The sequence below is a fragment of the Chelonia mydas genome, chromosome 6 (assembly GCF_015237465.2).
Source record: "Chelonia mydas isolate rCheMyd1 chromosome 6, rCheMyd1.pri.v2, whole genome shotgun sequence".
Taxonomy (NCBI): Eukaryota; Metazoa; Chordata; order Testudines; family Cheloniidae; genus Chelonia; species Chelonia mydas.
The window spans coordinates 4,423,572-4,441,928 of record NC_051246.2 but is presented as its reverse complement, the minus strand read 5'-3'; the positions used below and the strand labels follow the sequence as shown (position 1 = coordinate 4,441,928).

The window sequence follows — 18,357 nt, the reverse complement described above, 5'->3', positions numbered from 1 at the left end:
GTTTAGCATTGGACAATGACAGGGTCACTTGTTAACACCTTTGACTCTGGGGCCCATTTATTCCACTGAAGTTAACACACAGACCTAAGAAACATGGGTGTCTTAACCTGCTACCCTCACTCCTCCTCCATCTCCAACAGAGAGCGAGGCAGGGATAACAGACATATGCAGCTACCTGCGGCATGGAGACTCCTTGGCCCTCAAGGACCTGGGCTAGTGTAGGATGTACATTGAGCTGGTCAGCCCAGAGACACAGATTAAGTTGCCTGGAGGATAATGCAGGAAGGGTCTGGCTGAGGACTGGTCGACATGACAGAGTTAGGCTGACACATGGCAGCTTACACCGACCTAACTATGGAAATGTCTACACTTACATTTTGCTCCTGCCGACGTAACTGCCCCGCTGCCCCGCCTTAATAACTCCACCTCCACGAGCGGCGTAGGGTCAAGGTCGACATCATTATACTGACGCAGTGTCAGCAGAGAGACACTGCATTGCTTACATCGACTGTTACTGCCTTTAGAAGCCATCCCAAAATGCCCCATGTCAAGGTTCCTTCCCCACTCTGAACTCTAGGGTACAGATGTGGGGACCTGCATGAAAACCTCCTAAGCTTACTTTTACCAGCTTAGGTTAAAACTTCCCCAAGGCACAAAATTATTTTACTCTTGGACTTCCACTGCCACCACCAAACTTTATCTGGGTTTACTGGGAAAACGTAGTTTGGACACGTCTTTCCCCCCAAAATCCTCCCAACCCTTGCACCCCACTTCCTGGGGAAGGTTTGGTAAAAATCCTCACCAATTTGCATAGGTGACCACAGACCCAAACCCTTGGATCTTAGAATAATGAAAAATCATTCAGTTTTCTTACAAGAAGACTTTTAATAGAAGTAAAGGAATCACCTCTGTAAAATCAGGATGGTAGATACCTTACAGGGTAATTAGATTCAAAACATAGAGAATCCCTCTAGGCAAAACCTTAAGTTACAAAAAAGACACACAGACAGGAATAGTCATTCTATTCAGCACAGCTCTTTTCTCAGCCATTTAAAGAAATCATAATCTAACACATATCTAGCTAGATTACTTACTAAAAGTTCTAAGACTCCATTCCTGTTCTGTCCCCGGCAAAAGAAGCATACAGACAGACACAGACCCTTTGTTCTTCTCCCTCCTCCCAGCTTTTGAAAGTATCTTGTCTCCTCATTGGTCATTTTGGTCAGGTGCCAGCGAGGTTACCTTTAGCTTCTTAACCCTTTACAGGTGAGAGGATTTTTCCTTTGGCCAGGAGGGATTTTAAAGGGGTTTACCCTTCCCTTTGTATTTATGACACCCCACACTGACAGTGCAATCGGTACAAGTGCTCCTGGTGAGGACGTGCACCACCGACACAAGGAGCGAAGTGTAGACACACACAAGCGATATAATTACTAAAATGGTTGTATGTAGACATTAAGTTAGGTCAACTTAATTTTGTAGTGTAGGCAATGGCCTGAGAGCCAAAGGATCTATGGGCTAGATCTACAAAGCGACTGTAGTGTTGCAAGACCTAACGCTTAGCCACCTGGCCACCGGACTTGACAATGGTGAATTAGGCGCCGACCCTACCTCTGCAATGCATGGGGAGAGCTAGGTGCTATGAATGAGATGCACAAAACCCAGCAAACTGAGCAGAGAAGCCGCCTTAGCCAGCCAGTAGGAAAGGCCAAAGAGAGTGTGTGTGACGCTCCCCAAGCGTCCCCTCTTTCCACTGCCTGCCCTTAGCTTGAAGCAGTCTTGTCTGTCTGCTGGGGGATCAGCTCTCTGAAACCACCAGCCTCTGGCACAACCAGCACTGCCTTCCAAGCCTCCACAGGCCTTGCTCTCTGTACGGCTAGAGATAGGCAGACACCAACCCCTGAGTCCTCGGAGCGTTCCCTGCAGTGTCCAGCCCCTTATCCACTGAACAGAATTACTCAGCCTGCTGTTCCCGCAGGAACCGAACACACCAGATTGTTAGATTCAACTCAGGACCAGCACTTTGCTTAACAACACAGCACTGAGATCTGTTTATAGTGACAACAGGAATGACTGTTATCAAAGATATAGAAATTCAAGTAATAGTGAGTAAGAATGTTGGAAATAAATGGTACATATACAACAAAATCACAACGCACTATCTAGAGACTAAACTTAACTAGTAAGTAAGTTTCTCTCACCCAAAGGTCTCCTCAGTGTTTTCAGTCAAGCAAAAGTACTGTCCGTTTTCTTTCTCCATGAAGGGTGCCAACTTCTCATCTTTGTCTCCCAGATATAGTGGAGCAAACCTTTGAAGTATTCTTCCAGACAGGGTTTTTCCTTCCCCGCTCCTTGTCTTTTCCTGTTAGAATTCTCTTCTTTGATGTCCTCACAATCCTTCGTTTTCATTCAGTTCAGACTGGTAATAAGGGACCCACTGTGAATGAGACAATATTCAGTTTACATGTGTGACAGGTTCTCTTGTCAGCACCCCCTTGGGACTGTCACTTGATGGGCTGAAATACCACTGAGTCTAGCCCTTCTGCCAAAATGGGCACCCCTTAACTTTGTCTTGCTGAGCTCGACCCTCCAGGCCTCCTCCAGCACAGACACAGAGATGGGGCCACACCCCTCTGCAGAATAAAGACACTGAGTTAAGCTCAGCTCTGGGCAGACTCAGTTAATGGGACTTGCCTCAGCACCCCAGCACAGAGCCTTTCTGGGAGCCTGAACCCCCGATAAATTCAGCTTACACTCTATAAAGTTTTATACAGTATAAGTTTATGTTATTCATCCTCTTTCTCGAAGTAAAGAGAGATATGCACAGACTGTTTGCCCCCCACGTAACAATTACTTACACTGGGTTTATTAATAAACAAAAGTGATTTTATTAAGTATAAAAGATAAGGATTTAAGTGATCAGAAGAGGTAACAGACAGAACAAAGTAAGTTACTAAGCAAAATAAAACAAACACGCAAAGCTAAGCTTAATACATTAAGGAATTGATTACATGTAATATCTCATCCACAAAGAGGTTCCAATAAGCTTCTTTCACAGAGTATACTCATTTCTAGTCCAGGCCCAATCCTTCCCCCTGTTCAGTCTCTGTTAGTTCCAGCAGACATCTTGGGTGGTAAGCAGGGGGTATCCTCACGACTGGCCTCTCCTGTTAGGCTTCCCGCCCTTATATAGCTTTTGCAGAAGGCAGGAATCCTTGGTTCTCTTGTTCAAAATTTTTCCATGCCTCATGGAAAAAAATAAAATCCAAGATGGATTCCAGCATCAGGTGACACAGACACATCTTCACAGGGACCCCCATTGCCCCTCTTCCTCACAGGCGTCCCACAGAATTACAGGGAAACAAATCCATTCGCAGCCAATTGTTTCTTGCTTAAGAGTCATCAAGTTCCTGAAGTATCATTAATGGCCCTCACTTGGCATAACTACATTATTAACATGATTTACACTTCATATTTCGAACTTCAGACATAAGAATGATATATGCATGCAAATAGGATGAACACATTCAGTAGATGATAACTTTTCCAAGGATATCTTACATGACATTTTGCATAAAGCGTATTCCAGTTATGTCATATTCATAAGCATATTTCCATAAAGAATATGGAGTGCAATGTAACAATATGTCAGCAGACAGATGGATAAATATCTCTTGTGTGACAGAAACTCTGGTTTTCACCTTTGCTGGAGACCAACACACAGGTGCAGACTTTAAGAACATATTTGCAGTATATGTGCAATGGCTGGAAGCTAAACAAATTCAGACTGGAAATAAGGCACAAATTTTAAAAAAGGTGAGAGTAATTAATCATCGGAACAACTGATCCAAGTGTCATGGTGGATTCTCCATCACTGGCTATTTTTAAAGGTTGGATGTTTTTCTAGAAGATCTGCTCTAGGATTTATTTTGGGGCAGGTCTCTGGCCTGTGTTACACAGGGGATCAGACTAGATGATCACAATGGTACTTTCTGGCCTTGGAATTTATGAATTATTCAGAGAGGCTTTCACTCTGTCAAAATGTCCTCTGTGTCTAAAAAGCGGAGCACCGTGGGATTTTTCCTGACCAGCCGATGTTCACATTGGTAAATTGTCCACAGTGATCCACCTAGGCCTGCATAACAATCACTAAGTAGCAATTTTGGTGTGTGCACTCACAGGCAAGGTTGGGTCTATGGGGGAACAAAAGGAAGATAGGCACCCCATTAATCACCCCAGCACAGCGAGGGAAGCCCGGGTCATTGACTTAACCTGTTTCACTGCACCTTGCCCACCTTGACGGTAGGACCCACTTAACGGCCCTGCACACCTTGACTGGTGACCATCCCCTGATGATTTCCCAACATCTTCCTTCCGCAGGTTCCGAACAGGAAGCAGTCACAGACCCTGCTTCTTATCAAACTGTACTGAGACAAACAGCCTCACATCTTGGCTAAGCTTCAAAACCTGGACTTAGACTCAATCCTATCCTTTGTTTTACATTTCCATTCCTTTCTGTTGGATTTTTGGTCCAGAGCATTGATCTAAAACATTCACCAGCTTCCAAACTTTCCTTGAGCCTGATTCTCCTCTCCATCGCAATGACATCAATCAGGAATAATGTCACTAAAATCAATGGTGAAAAACTTGCATATGAGAGAGACAACGCTGGTTTCGAATCGTCAGTGTCTTTATCTACCATAGAGAGCAAGAGGAAAGGGGGAGTGTGTAATAATAGGAAAGCAGTTATTATGCTGGTGCAAGATGTTGCCAGCAGAATTGGAGACAAGGGACCAGGCTCTTGTTTTGGAATCTGCATAGGGGATATTAATCAAACACACAGAGCTGGTTGTGGGGGGGGGGGAGCTGGAGAAGGGAAAGGAGGGGGGTTGCTGTCAGCCTAGTGCCGTACAGCTCTAGTTTCGGTTTTGCGCTCTCAGCTTTCTTTCTTTTTTTCTTTTTTTTTTGGTCTCTAAACAAACAACCTCTCAGCTCTCCGGAGCTTCAGGAAGAAACTCGCCCTTTGCAGCCGTGCAGTTGTTTCCTGACTCTCTCTGCCCTGGCCTGGCAGGGTGCACAGCTCTCCTCTGAGGAGGCAGCATGGTGAAGACCCTGAGAGATCATCTGCTGAAGACCCTGGAAGAACTGGAGGAAGATGAACTGAAGAAATTCAAGTTCAAACTGCACGAAATGCCACTGAAGGAGGGATATGAACATATCAGCCGCGGGACACTGAAGAAAGTGGATGTCATCGACCTTGCTGACATGCTGATCAGCTGCTACGAAGGAGATTACGCAGTGGAGGTGACCGTGGAGGCGCTGAAATCAATAAACAAGAGGGATTTAGCAGAGCAACTCGCCAAGGCAATAGGAAATGGTAAGTGGCAACCCCAGGAAAAATCAGCCCCCACCCCTGAATATTTCTTCACTTCTGGATTTGCTTTCCTTTCTCACTCCCCACTGGCTCCAGAACGGAGAGCTTCCTGCCAGGCCACATCTGAGCTGCAGTTTCTTTCCTTTCTAATGGTTTCCCCTCGACAAATCTGTGCAAAGCTCTTCAAGTGGGAGAAATATCCCCTCTGACCTCTTCATGCCTCAAACGCTCTCTTGACTTTCGTTACAGCCATAGGCGCTGACTTTTAGTCTTCCCTGGGGGTGCTGCACCCCTGCTCCACCACGAGGCCCTGACTCCACCCCTTCCCCTGAGACCCTTCCCTCACTCCGCCTCCTCCTGGCCGCGCTCCAACCCCTCCCACGAGGCCCCCACCTGCCGCCACTGGCTGCTTTCTGCCCTCCCCCAAGTGCTTCCCCCAGCCACCAAACAGCTGAGCGGCAGCCCCGTCAAACAGCTGATCGGTGGCACTGCTGAACAGCTGTGGCTGACGGGTGCTGAGCACCCACAATTTCCCCCCCCATGGGTGCTTGAGCCGTGGCGCACCCATGGAGTCAGCACCCGTGGATGCAGCCCTTTCCTTTCACTGGTTCTCAGTCCAGGAGCTCATCCAGGCTTCCCCGGGTGCCTGGGTCATTATCTAACCAACAGAGGTTTCATTTCCCACTCATGCTTGCTATGGTGGGAACTGTAATGTAGCCACGGTTCCCGAGGCCTGATATTCCCTGATTAACAAGGCAATTCTGATGCATTCAGCACACCCAGTTCCCTCTCTCTCTTTCTCTTTTTCATCTCTCAAGCAGAGAACAGCACTTTAGATCAGGGGCGGACAAACTTTTTGGCCCAAGGGCCACATCTGGGTATGGAAATTGTATGGTGGGCCATGAATGCTCATGAAATTGGGGGTTGGGGTGTGTGGGGGGGTGAGGGCTCCAGCGGGGTGTGCGGGCTCTGGGGCGGGGCTGGGGATGAGGGGTTGGAGGTGCAGGAGGGTGTTCAAGGCTGGGACCAAGGGGGTTGGAGTGTGGGAGGGGGATCAGGGCTGGGGCAGGGTGTTGGGGCACAGAAGGGGGGCAGGGGTGCAGGCTCCGGGAGGCGCTTACCTCAAGGAGTTCCCAGAAGCAGCAACATGTCCCCCCTCCGGCTCCTACATGGAGGCGTAGCCAGGTGGCTCTGCGCCCTGCCTCGTCCACAGGTGCTGCCCCTGCAGCTCCCGTTGGCCGTGGTTTGTGGCCAATAGGAGATGCGGGGGTGGCGCTTGGGGCAGGGCAGCGTGTGGAGCCCCTTGGCTGCCCCTGCACAAAAGAGCCAGAGGGGGGACATGCTGCTGCTTCTGGGATCCACGCAGAGCCCTGGCACACACTGGGCAAGCCCCTGACCCCGTTCCCCGGCAGGAGCTCAAGGACCGGATTAAAATGTATGAAAGACCGGATGCAGCCCCTGGGCTGTAGTTTGCCCACCCCTGCTTTAGATGGTGTTTCCTTAAGTCTCCTGGACACTGAAGGGAATGTAGGGACCTTGGGTTTGATTCACGACTGAAATCTATGGAGCGGCACCAGCATAAAACTGGATTTTTGTGAACCAGGTGGCAAATCCAGACTCCCACTTACTCTAGATCTGTCAAAATATATTGGTGCTTCTTTTATAGACACGACAAGGTTCTATTTATCTCAGAGAAACAATTAAATTAAACTCAGATGAAAACGTTAGACTAGCACTAGCATCTAAAGGGTGTAAAGCCAGGGACACATCTGTTTTCCTGAACTCTAATCCCACAGTAAAGGACCCTTAGGGACAGCTATAAATTGGCACAAGTTAGAGCAGACTAAAGGCTCCTCTCATTTACACCAGGGACTGAAGTGGCTACTGGAATATGGTAGGGTAAAGGTGAAATTACATCACCTTTGCCTTCTTATATCTAGAGGTCCAGCCAAGCAGCCAGATGTGAGGATCTGGCTCGTGACTTTTCAAAAAGAAAAAAACAGCAGAATTTTGCTAGGGAATATTTTATGAACATTTTCTCTGGTTTCCTCCAGGCTTGTCTCCTCAGAATAAAGTCCATATGTGAGAAACTTCAGATGGAATCATTTTGTGCTGCTGAATTTACAGGGCCAGGAGGTGGGCCTAAAAGGCTTCATTTAAACTAATCAATCACAGGTGATTCCCTGTGCACTTGAGCAATTTTTCATTGTGGGAGGAACCAGAAAGAGACCTAGACATGGGATCACGACTGTCTGGGTTCTACTCCCAGCTCTGCCATCACGGCCCAGCTCTGTGCCTCAGTTTCCCCATCTGTAAAATGGAAACAACTATCCTGACCTTCCAATGTAACATGCATATTTTTCTTATTTTCATTTTGCTTTTCTTGCCTATTATCTGAAACTTACTGCACTTTTAGTCAATGCTTTTTAAAAATAATAGTTTCCATTTCAATTGAGTCATTGTGTGGCTTGTTTCCAACTTTGGCTTACCAAAAGTCAATGGTGTGGTCTTCTACGAGCAGTTTCCACCTCCCTATTGTGACCTGTTTGTGTCCGATTATTTTCATGGACTTTAAAACAGTTCCTCATCATGCTCAGATTTTTCCTAATAAAACCAAAGGTGGGAGAAAATGCACAGATACACTTAGGTCAGTAGAGAAAATGCACAGAAATTATATAAACATAGTACTAATATGTGTTTGTCTCTCTGATTTTTTTTTTTTTTTTGCTAGATGCTTTAAACTCCAAGCAGGAATCAGACACTCAGCAAGGTCCAGAGCTGGAGGAGAAAGCTCTTCTTGAAGGTAGGTAATTCCTCTGTATTTAAACACATTTATGGAATGACTTTCAGTATTAGTTGATTCCCAGCTATTTTAGCCAATAAGGCATGTGGCAGAGCGGGGATTGAACTCAGGTCTTTTATATCTTAAGAGAGTGAGCTAACCACTAGGATATTAGCTATAACAAGAGGGTTGATCCAGTAGATATGCTTTAGCATATTGACCAGACTGGGCGAGCTAGGCAGGGGAATGCTGAGTCTGTGAATCAGGCACAAAGCTGCCGGGCAGCGTCAAGATGTAGACGTCTGCGCGCGGGCCCAGCTGCCGAAACTTAGCTGCCTCAGGGACTTTACTGGTGGAAACTTGGGCACCTCGGGGATTTTAGGCACCGACAGCATAAGGCAGCAGCTGAGCAGAGGTTCTGTGAATGCCAGTGGTGCTAAAAGGTTGGTTGAAGGAACCTAAACTAAACGTTAGGTGACTTAGTCCCCCATGTGCAATCTGGTGAGCACCCAGCTCTTCCAGGGTAAACACGGCCATTTCTATTGTTCTGGAACTTAGGAGAGAAACTGGGAGGAGATTTCATGGTTGGCATCACAACTAGGACTTGGACAGTCAGACCTAGTGGTCAGAGCTGGAGTCGGGAGTCAAGCCAAGGGTCAGGCTGGCACCAGAGTCATAGACCAGGGGCAGGGATCAGGAACAAGGTTGGAAGGCAGGAACCAGGAGCAAGGCAGGGAAGCTGGGTGCAGGGGCTCGGCGAGAAGACAGAGACCAACATAGAAGCTAGCCAGGAGTTCACCTAGTTGCACAGACAACTTCCTGTGTCTCCTTCTGGCTTAAATAGCTCAGCCAGACCAATCGGTGTGGCCAGCCTCTCCTCCAGTCACGATTCCCATGGGCGGTGCCTCTGGTGGGGCTAAAGTTCCATTAGTCATTCTCAGCTCATCACTTACTAACAAGTTGCCGGATGACAGCCAGGATGCGAAGGTCACCTGGGGAACGGCCTTCAAGGCCCATGGATCCTCAGGGTTGGAATAAGAGGCTAGAGAGCAAAATTTCCAACTGCACGTTTCATTGGAAGCGTCTCAGGGCCAGAAAAAGTTAGGGCAAGACCCAACTGATTTGAATTCAGACTTTTCTTTTGTTTTGCTTTCATGACAAAAATTCCCCCCCAGTTCATACCAAAGACCGCTCTCTACTGGTAAAAAGGAAGCAAAACAAGAGGGCATGAGACCCCAGATGTGGGTCAGTTTGAGAGACAGCATCACAAATTTCTCTACCCTTATTCAAGGTATGAATACGCATCACTCCTTAATTGAAGATGTGACCCTCATCACATTCGCTTTGACTGTATGATCATATCTATGTGCTTTGCATAAGGTGTCATGAATGTGAAGTAAAATAGAGCATGTCACATTAAGGCAGCTGGCTTCCCTTTCTCCATCCGGTTCTGTGTGCACGTGAATGGAAAAGGTCTAGGCCTAGAAGAGGAACTCAGTGTGTTTTGCCTTGGGTTAGCAGCAGTGGTGACTGTCTGTTGTAAGTGTATTTTGGGAAACAAACTGTAGCGTAAAGCAGAAATTAGGGTTTTTTTCCTGTTTTTAAGCTGTTTTGAGCATATCAGCTGCTGGACTGTGGTTTAATTGTTCAGGAACCATTTTCTAGCATGGAGACCAAATACATTTGAATGTTTCTTATTTTAATGGAAAAATCGTGTAACAGTGAGAGTCAGTGTAATGCCTTTTGAAGCACTAGATAAACAGTACTTCTGTCAATAATTTGAATAGAATGAAATTGTGAAAAGGAAGGCTTTGGTATGTCAATTGCCAGTTTCTTACAGTGTTCATGTAAGGGGGAACGTATGTTCACATACTAAGGGCTGGTCTACACGAATGCTGAAAGTTGATCTAAGTTACGCTACTTCACTTACGTACGTTACGTAACTGAAGTTGATGTAACTTAGGTCGATTTACAGTGGTTTCTATCCCAGGCTATGTCGACGGGAGATGCTGTCTCGTTGACATAGCTTCTGCCCCTCGGGGAGGTGGAATACAGATGTTGACGGGAGAGCGCTCTGCCATTGACTTACTGTGTCTTCACTAGACCCACTAAATCAACACCGATGTATCGATTTAGCCGGTAGTGCAGACATAGCCTAAGAAACACAGGCAAGAAATGCATCTTTTCGCTCTGAACCCCCCTTCCCAAGAAAAATAAAGAAAGGGGAGATTTAAAATAAAGACAGAAAGTGCACTCAGAACACCACCCAAGGTTGGGTCATTGTTAGCAGAGCTTTAACCTGGGACCTTTGATTTAAAAGTATGACTCTCCATTGGCTATGCAAAAGAACCCAGTTTCCACAGCCTGGAGGCTATAGCAGACTCAAACTTCCATATGTGTTCCAGGTCCTCGTGTAGGAAAAAGAGCCAGACTGCATTAGCAGGGATTGCAAACAGATAATCCCCACCACTTGACTGATACATGTCTGAATAAACACATTCAAAACAGGTATATTTAATACCAGATGGATTCTGAAACCTGCTCATGCTTTAACCTCTTTCTGCAGAGAGAAGGAGAGCACTCCAGGACCTCCTGTCCACTCTGAAGATGGAGCAGCACAGAAGCACAAAGCTGGCGTTGAGAGATCTCCAGGAAATCAATCCAGAAAGTCTACAGAACTGGACTCCTCAGGCATTAGAGGATTTACCATGGCATTTTATGAGGAAGGTCATAGCTTTGAATGGGACAGCCAGAAACACGAGCCTTGGGCAGGGAGCACCTGGTGACCAAGCCAGCAGTGAGGAGAACGGGGGACAAGGCAATGGTAGTAATGTTCTTCATCATAGCAACATGGACGCGAGAGCTTCTCTGCACCCCCTTGATGTTCTCTGTGCTGTGCTGCTTTGCTCAGACAGTTTCCTACAGCAGGAGATCCTCTCCAAAATGTCCATGTGCCAGTTTGCCCTCCCTCTGCTGTTACCTGCCCTTGACACCCCCAAGGGCACCCTACTGCTGTGGGCCATGAGGGACATTGTGAGGAAGTGGAGGCCGCACTCCCTGGCAGAGAGCAGAGGATTCAGAGAGGAGAGCCTGGTACTCACCAAAATACCAACCGTTTCCTTTGTGCGGATGGGGAGCTGCAGCTTCTCCAAGTCCAAACTCCTCAATGAGGTTCTCAGCCCCTCCCAGCAGCACAACGATTTCTTTATCCATCGGGACATGGAGTCCGGGAATGTCCCTCGGGAAATCGCAGATGGACTGGTTGAGATTTCCTGGTATTTCCCTGCTGGAAACGAGGATTCAGATCTTTTCCCAGAGCCCGTCGCAGTTACAAATCTGCGTGGAGACATTGAGTCCCACTGGCTGCAGTTTAGCTTTTTAACAGAGGTCTCCTCAGCAGTGTTCATAGTTACTGAAAGCATCAACGAGAGACAATACACGCTGTTATCATCTCTGCAGGGATCAGCCACTAAATACAACTTCATCCTCAATTACGAGTCTGGCAAACGGAGTGAAACTCAGGAATTCCTCAATAAATTAGCGCCAGTGCTGAACCTGAGTAAGCAACATGTCCTAGAGAAAGAAATTGGGACCAAGAAAGAGGAATTCATGGAAAAGTTGTGCTCTGCTATAGGAAGTATAATGAACGATCATCACAAGGACATGAATATGGAAGGCATGGCTGTGACCGCACGTGAACTGGGAATCCAGCTGGATGAGGACTGTGAGGAATGTCAGAGAGCAAAGAACCGCGTTAAAGAAATCACGGCAGAAATAAAAGATGTTGGAAATTACAAGAGGCAAATACTGCAACTGCAAGAGGACCTGTGGAAGAGCTTAAGCAATGTGGAAAGAGAAATGTGCAGATTGAAAGGACAAGGGGATGTCCCCACAGAAGAATATAAATCTAGGCTGAAAGAGAAATTGTTGGAGTTACGTACACAGCAGAATAAATGTGACCTTACTGACGGTTTGACTAAATTTATCAATGGAATAGGAACACTATCTCAAATGGAAATACGCTACTTCATGAAATGCATGAAATTTAATTTAGATGGCATTGCAAAGGGGAACCATCCTAACTTGCAACCTAACCAACAAAAGCTACCAGAACTGGATGAATCCATCTCTGTCAGTTCTCTAGGAGTGGAGCATTTCCTGCGTGAGCTGGGGCAGTTCTACGAGGCTGAACACTCAATGGTGAAGATAGGCAAAATGGCAAAAATTCAAAGGAAATTCATTCATTTCCCGAGGTTAACAGCTGACTTGATGCTGGAAGGATTTCCCATGGAGCTTATCGATGGAGATGCCTCCAACATCCCACTGCAGTGGATGACAGATGTTCTGACTGAGCTCCATGCCAAGCTGGGGGGAAAGTCCAGAATCCTGGTTCTAACAGTGCTGGGAGGGCAGAGCACTGGAAAATCCACCCTCCTCAACACCATGTTCGGCCTGCAGTTTGCAGTGAGCAGTGGCCGACGTACGCAAGGAGCCTTCATGTCACTCATTAAAGTGGCAGAGAACTTTCGGGAGGACCTGGGCTGTGATTTCATCCTGGTGATAGACACAGAAGGACTGAAAGCCCCTGAACTGGCAAAGCTGGAGGATAGTTATCAACATGACAATGAGCTGGCCACCCTGGTGGTTGGACTGAGCGACATAACCATCGTTAACCTGGCTATGGAGAATGCCACCGAAATGCAGGATGTTCTGCAAATTGTGGTCCATGCCTTTCTCAGAATGGAGGAAACGGGGCACATGCCCAGCTGCCAATTTGTGCATCAGAACATCAGTGATGTGGCTGCCTATGAACAAAACATGAGAGACAGGAAATATCTTGTGGAGCAGCTGAATGAAATGACCATAGCTGCAGCAAAGATGGAAAAACTACAGAAAGAAATTACGGTTTCTGACATTATGGACTATGATCCAGAGAAACACAATTGGTACATCCCCAGCCTGTGGCATGGGGACCCTTCAATGGCACCGGTGAATATTGGGTACAGTGAGAGTGTGTGTGGGCTAAAGAAATGTTTGTTTGAATTTGTAAGACAACATTCACTTAACAGCGTTCGCAAAGACCTTCCCCAATTTATCGAATGGGTGAAGAGTCTGTGGAATGCTCTGAGACATGACGACTTCCTCTTCAGCTTTAGAAACCCCTTCACAACTGAAGCCTACACCAAGATATCTGCAAAGTCTGTAGGGTGGGGATGGGCGTTCCGCAAGGAAATGAATCTGTGGGTAACTGAAAAACAAACTTTCTTCCAGAATCAACCACCAGCTAAATTAGATGCTTGTATCCTGACCAACTTAACAAGTGAGGCTGAGCAGAAACTGAGCCATGAATCACACAGGATTTTGGAGTGGTTTCAAAGTGCAACAGCAAAACTGGCAGTTTCCGCTGGAAAGAACATGGGATATTTTGTTAGGAATTCAGTTCCACTATCTCTTCAAAGTTCAAGTTATTCACATGTCATTTGTTCCAATCTGGTGACTGCCAGCGAAGGATGGCAAAAGAAAAACACTATTCAGGGTACGTGCATAAAAACAATCGAAGGTGAAATGGACTTGCTTTTGGAATACTGTAAAATGAGAGAGAACAAAGCAGACAATAAGGAACTGGAAATGGAGTTTGAAGAAATGTGGAGTGAGACCATGTCAAAAATACGGCTGGGCTGTTTGGATGAAAAGCAAATTTATCAAGACATTGAGTTGCTGCTGAGAGAGGACCTGGCTAAGCAAGAGAATTCATCCAGTCTAAAACTACAGGAAAACAGCAACTTATTGAATTATGGAACAAAATCTTTCATTATGAAAAAGGAATACTTAGATTTACCATGGATTAAGACCCTGAATGAATGGTTCACGCAGGAATGCTGGCATAAAACAGAAGAACTTGTTAAATCATTAATGGAACAGTGCAAAGATTATATTAAAAATGTAGCAGATACCAAAGCAGACTATGATGAAATTTACAGCAGAAATCTGTTGAGGATGATCAATCAGAGGCTTCAAGAGGCAGACGTTCAGAAACTTCACACGAGCGCTTGCTTTAAAGTTGACCTGAAGCTCCACATTTTAGGGAAAGTGGCTCCTTTATTAGAGAAGATGCAAGTAGGCTTCATGAAAGAAAATGATCCTGAACTTTATCTGGAGAAACTAAAACCTCAGTATCTCTCCACATTTAGAGATCTTTGTTTGGGGAAGGATTCCTGCCAGACAAGGGCCAGGGATTTGTGTCATTGGTGTCTTAAACCTGTCTTGGTGGAGTATGTGAACAACAGACTTGGGTTAGAAATAGTCGATGACATTCTCAGCAGTGGAAAGTTTGATGAATATACAAACCGAAGCCTTTTCCAGTTCACTGCCCTGAAGAAGCTGTTGAAATATGAAAACTTTGACACCTATATCATATACATTAATAACTATGAACATTTTGTCAAAATCTGGGTAGAGGGACACCTGCTAGATTTCTACAGCCATACAGCAAGGTTGCAACACCTGGAGAAAGAGATTCTGTCCTCAATAATAAAGAAAGTCAGGACTGCTCTGGAGTCTCCCAGTGACAAAAGTACCAACACGGTCTGTGACTTTTTAGATGTGTTTTGTGGAGCGTTACAGAATGACTTGGTGATTTCCAAGGACCGTCTGGCAGTGGTGCGGTTTAAAAACACGGCAAATCCTATGCAGTTTTCTGCTGACGTTCAGGCCATCCTTCCCGAACTGGAAAAAGAAATCTTAGCTGAATTTGATGAGTTGACATTTGAATCCAAACTCTCCAAACTGTCCATGAAGCCCCAGGATGAAATCTTCAACTGCGTGTTTGGCTGCGGGCAGCAGTGCCCATTCTGTAAAGTCCCCTGTGAAGCAGGAGGCATGGATCATACAGAACACTTTGCTACGGTCCATCGGCCTCAGGGATTAGGGCAGTGCAAAAACAAACGGACAGGAATGCTTGAGTACTCTTTGTGTTCTTCTGATGTGGTTTCCAACGCTTTATTTAAAAATTCAGAAACAGAAGAGAAATTTCATCCCTATAAAGATTATCGACAATATTACCCAGACTGGCGCATCCAGCCCGATCCCAGCATCGACACTTCTGACTATTGGAAGTTCATTTTTAACAGGTTCAACTATAAGTTTGCTAAGAAGTACAATGCTAAGCCAGCAAATCTGCCACAGGTTTGGGAAAAAATAACCAAAGAACAGGCGCTACAAAGCCTAGAGGAAGCATTTAACATAAAAAAATAAACCAGCTCAGAGTCTTTTTAAGTGGGATGGACATAAGCAAAAAAACAGGGTTTGTTTGTTTGTTAATTGCATGCAAAAATATCACTTCTTATGCACATATTTCTTTAGCTCATTAAAATTGTGATTATGGGAAATCCTAAAGAGACGTGGCCTAGTTGCAGACCGAGCACCACCCAGACTGATCTCTGGCTACATCCTTCAGGTGACGTTCAGCTGGCTATTCAGTTTCTGTTCATCACTGGTGATGTTGTGGAGCCCACAAGATCACCAGCTATGTAGCAACATTCCCTGGTAAATAACTTTCGGAATTTGTTGGTCTTCCATCCTAACACTACATCCATGCCAACAAGGCCACCGAACCTGCAGTCATAGACTCATAGAATATCAGGGTTGGAAGGGACCTCAGGAGGTCATCTAGTCCAACCCCCTGCTCAAAGCAGGACCAATCCGCAATTTTTGCCCCAGATCCCTAAATGGCCCCCTCAAGGATTGAGCTCACAACCCCTGGGGTTAGCAGGCCAATGCTCAAACCTCTGAGCTATCCCTCCCCCCGTGAGCTATCCCTCCCTCCTAAGTCATGCTGATGCAGGTAGTTGCTGGGTTCAGCTTCACAGAGTCTCATTGCCAATCAAGTCCTGCCACTGGATATGGAGCAGCTGAGGATGAGAACTGAAAACTTCAGTCGGGGGTCCCTCAGCGCCCATGTTCACCGCCGTACAATGCCACAAGTATGGTTCTGTAGATCCACAGCTTTGTAGCCAGCCTGATGTTGTGATCACAGAGGCCGCTGAAGGGCCCGACACATGGCAGCAGATTCTGTAACAAAATTCAGAGCTTCTAAATGGAGGTCAACAGGGAAAGATTCCCGTCCCCCAGCACATTTTGCATCATAGTGATTTATGATGGAATTGAAATGAGGAATATGCAAACATGCCGCTCTGGAATTAGTATTTTTAAGCATCACCTTTGATCTGCTTATGTCTGGTCTACACTTAAAACTTATGCCAGCATAGCTACTCTGGTCGGGGGCCTGATTAAACCACAACCCCTAGTGACATAATCATGCCAACAAAACTCCAGGGTAGATGCAACTCATGTCATTTGGGGAGGTGGTATTTCTACATCAATAGAAAAACGCCTTCTGTCTGCGTAGGCTGCATCTATACAAGTGGGTTGTGCCGGCAATGACACAGCCTTGGCTCCAGCCAGAAACCTGTTCTCGCAGCTGTATTTTGCTGTGGCGGTAGCAGATCTAGTGTCATCTGATAATTACAAGAGAACGTCTGAAAGAATAAAAAACGATTTATTAGAGCGTTTGGGACTAATGCTCAAGTTCTGACTCAGTATTTCCTCTGTCCTGACTCAGGCAGAATTCCCACTGAAGTCAGGGGGAATTTGCGTAAGAAAGGAATGGTTAAAAACTTAAGTAGGGACCTTCCGGATTTGGACAATTGTTTTTATTCAAGTCCCAGATCAAACTATGCACATTGCATGGGTGGTGGGTATAAGAGGCCAGAGGAGGCTAAGCCTCCCCAAAACCGGATGTGGTGCACCAACCTCTGGAGGACAGCCAGCCCGCCCCCTTCGAACCACTGGCACTGTAGCCCTGCCATGGTCCTGCCTGTCCTCTTCCCCCATGGCCCCACTCACCCTGCTCCTCTTCCTGTCCCCGCTCCGCCTCTTCCCCTTCCCCCGAGGACCCTCCTCGCCCGCTGCTCGGGGAGTAGAGGCTCAATCAGTGGGCGGGGAAGGGCCACCGGGGAGGGGGCGAAGAGGCGCGAGTGGCAGGCAGCGGGGGCCTCGGGGGTAGGGGCAAAGAGGCTCGAGCCATGGGTGTGTGGGCCGAGCCTTGGGGGCGGGGGGCCAGGGCTGGGGCAGAGTGGGGTGGAACATGGGCAGGGCCTCGGGGGAAGGAGGCCGAGTGGGTGTCGGCCTCAGGGCAGAGCAGGGGGGTGGGGCTATGGTCCAGGTGCTCGTGCCCCTCCCCCCCCGACTTCTAGGGAGCTTCTGGTGCTCATGCCGCCCAAACCCAGGTGTCACGCGCCGCCCCTGCTCCATTGCCACAAATTATCCACTTCTTCTCTGGAGGCAGCTGCCCAGCCAATATGCGATCCAAGCTGGTCACATGTTCAAAACGGAGATTTTTTTTTTTTCAAGCTGAGTAAAATCATGTCATGTTTAATGATCCCTTGCAATACGATTTCTATAGCATTTGTTTTCAAATTTACCTTGGCTCTCTTTCCCTCTGAATTCTTTCTTCCTAACCTTTGTATATGATGACTCTCAAACAACGATAAAACCATCTCCCCTCGCTACCTTAAGGATGCGGCTGAAAAGGGCAGAAGGGGAAGCAAACTTTAGCTCCTATTGGATAGGAATGTGGAGGAGGATGACCAATGACTGGCAAGCTTGATGAGGAACTTGCATGTGTTTAAATATGATTCATTTTTAAACTGTCCCATCAACTACATTAAGAAATCCTTTGAAAAGAACCCGACATCTTTTATAAACGCTCGTATTTGGTTTGCTTTTTTGATCAGTTCTCTACAGCAGCCAACTTGTCTTCAGGGCTAAAACCTTTGCGTAAAATGAAAGCTGAGGTTTTGCTGTAATCACATGACTCCTGAAGCTGAGGCACTAGTAATGGGGCTATAGTGTTTATGTCTTGATCCATCCCAGTTCCTGAGCCCTCATTTCTCTCACGCCATGGTGGTGAGGCTGATGACTCTCCTTCTTATCATAAGTCCTTCAACTTTATAGAGAGTTCTTTATTATAAGAAGTATGTTATCATTTGAGTCACACTGGAATTGCTGTAAAATCTAGAAACATACACCAAATACAATCATTTTACACCACACGGACGGGCTAAGTCTGATCTTTGGCGGGCCTATAGGTCTGTTCTCAGGGCAGGCCCATTTTCCATAAGCACCCTGAAAGCAACCTAAA

The 18,357-nt window shown here is 46.5% G+C and overlaps 1 protein-coding gene across 1 annotated transcript; it reads left to right on the top strand.

The window, feature by feature from the left end:
• Positions 1 to 5,100: 5,100 nt before the first annotated feature.
• On the top strand, positions 5,101 to 16,721 carry LOC102935284 (up-regulator of cell proliferation). The gene is made up of 3 exons (XM_037898932.2): positions 5,101 to 5,377; positions 8,106 to 8,177; positions 10,723 to 16,721. Exons 1-3 carry the CDS (start codon positions 5,101 to 5,103, stop codon positions 15,408 to 15,410), a joined length of 5,037 nt encoding a protein of 1,678 aa, XP_037754860.1. The 3' UTR covers positions 15,411 to 16,721.
• Positions 16,722 to 18,357: the final 1,636 nt, after the last annotated feature.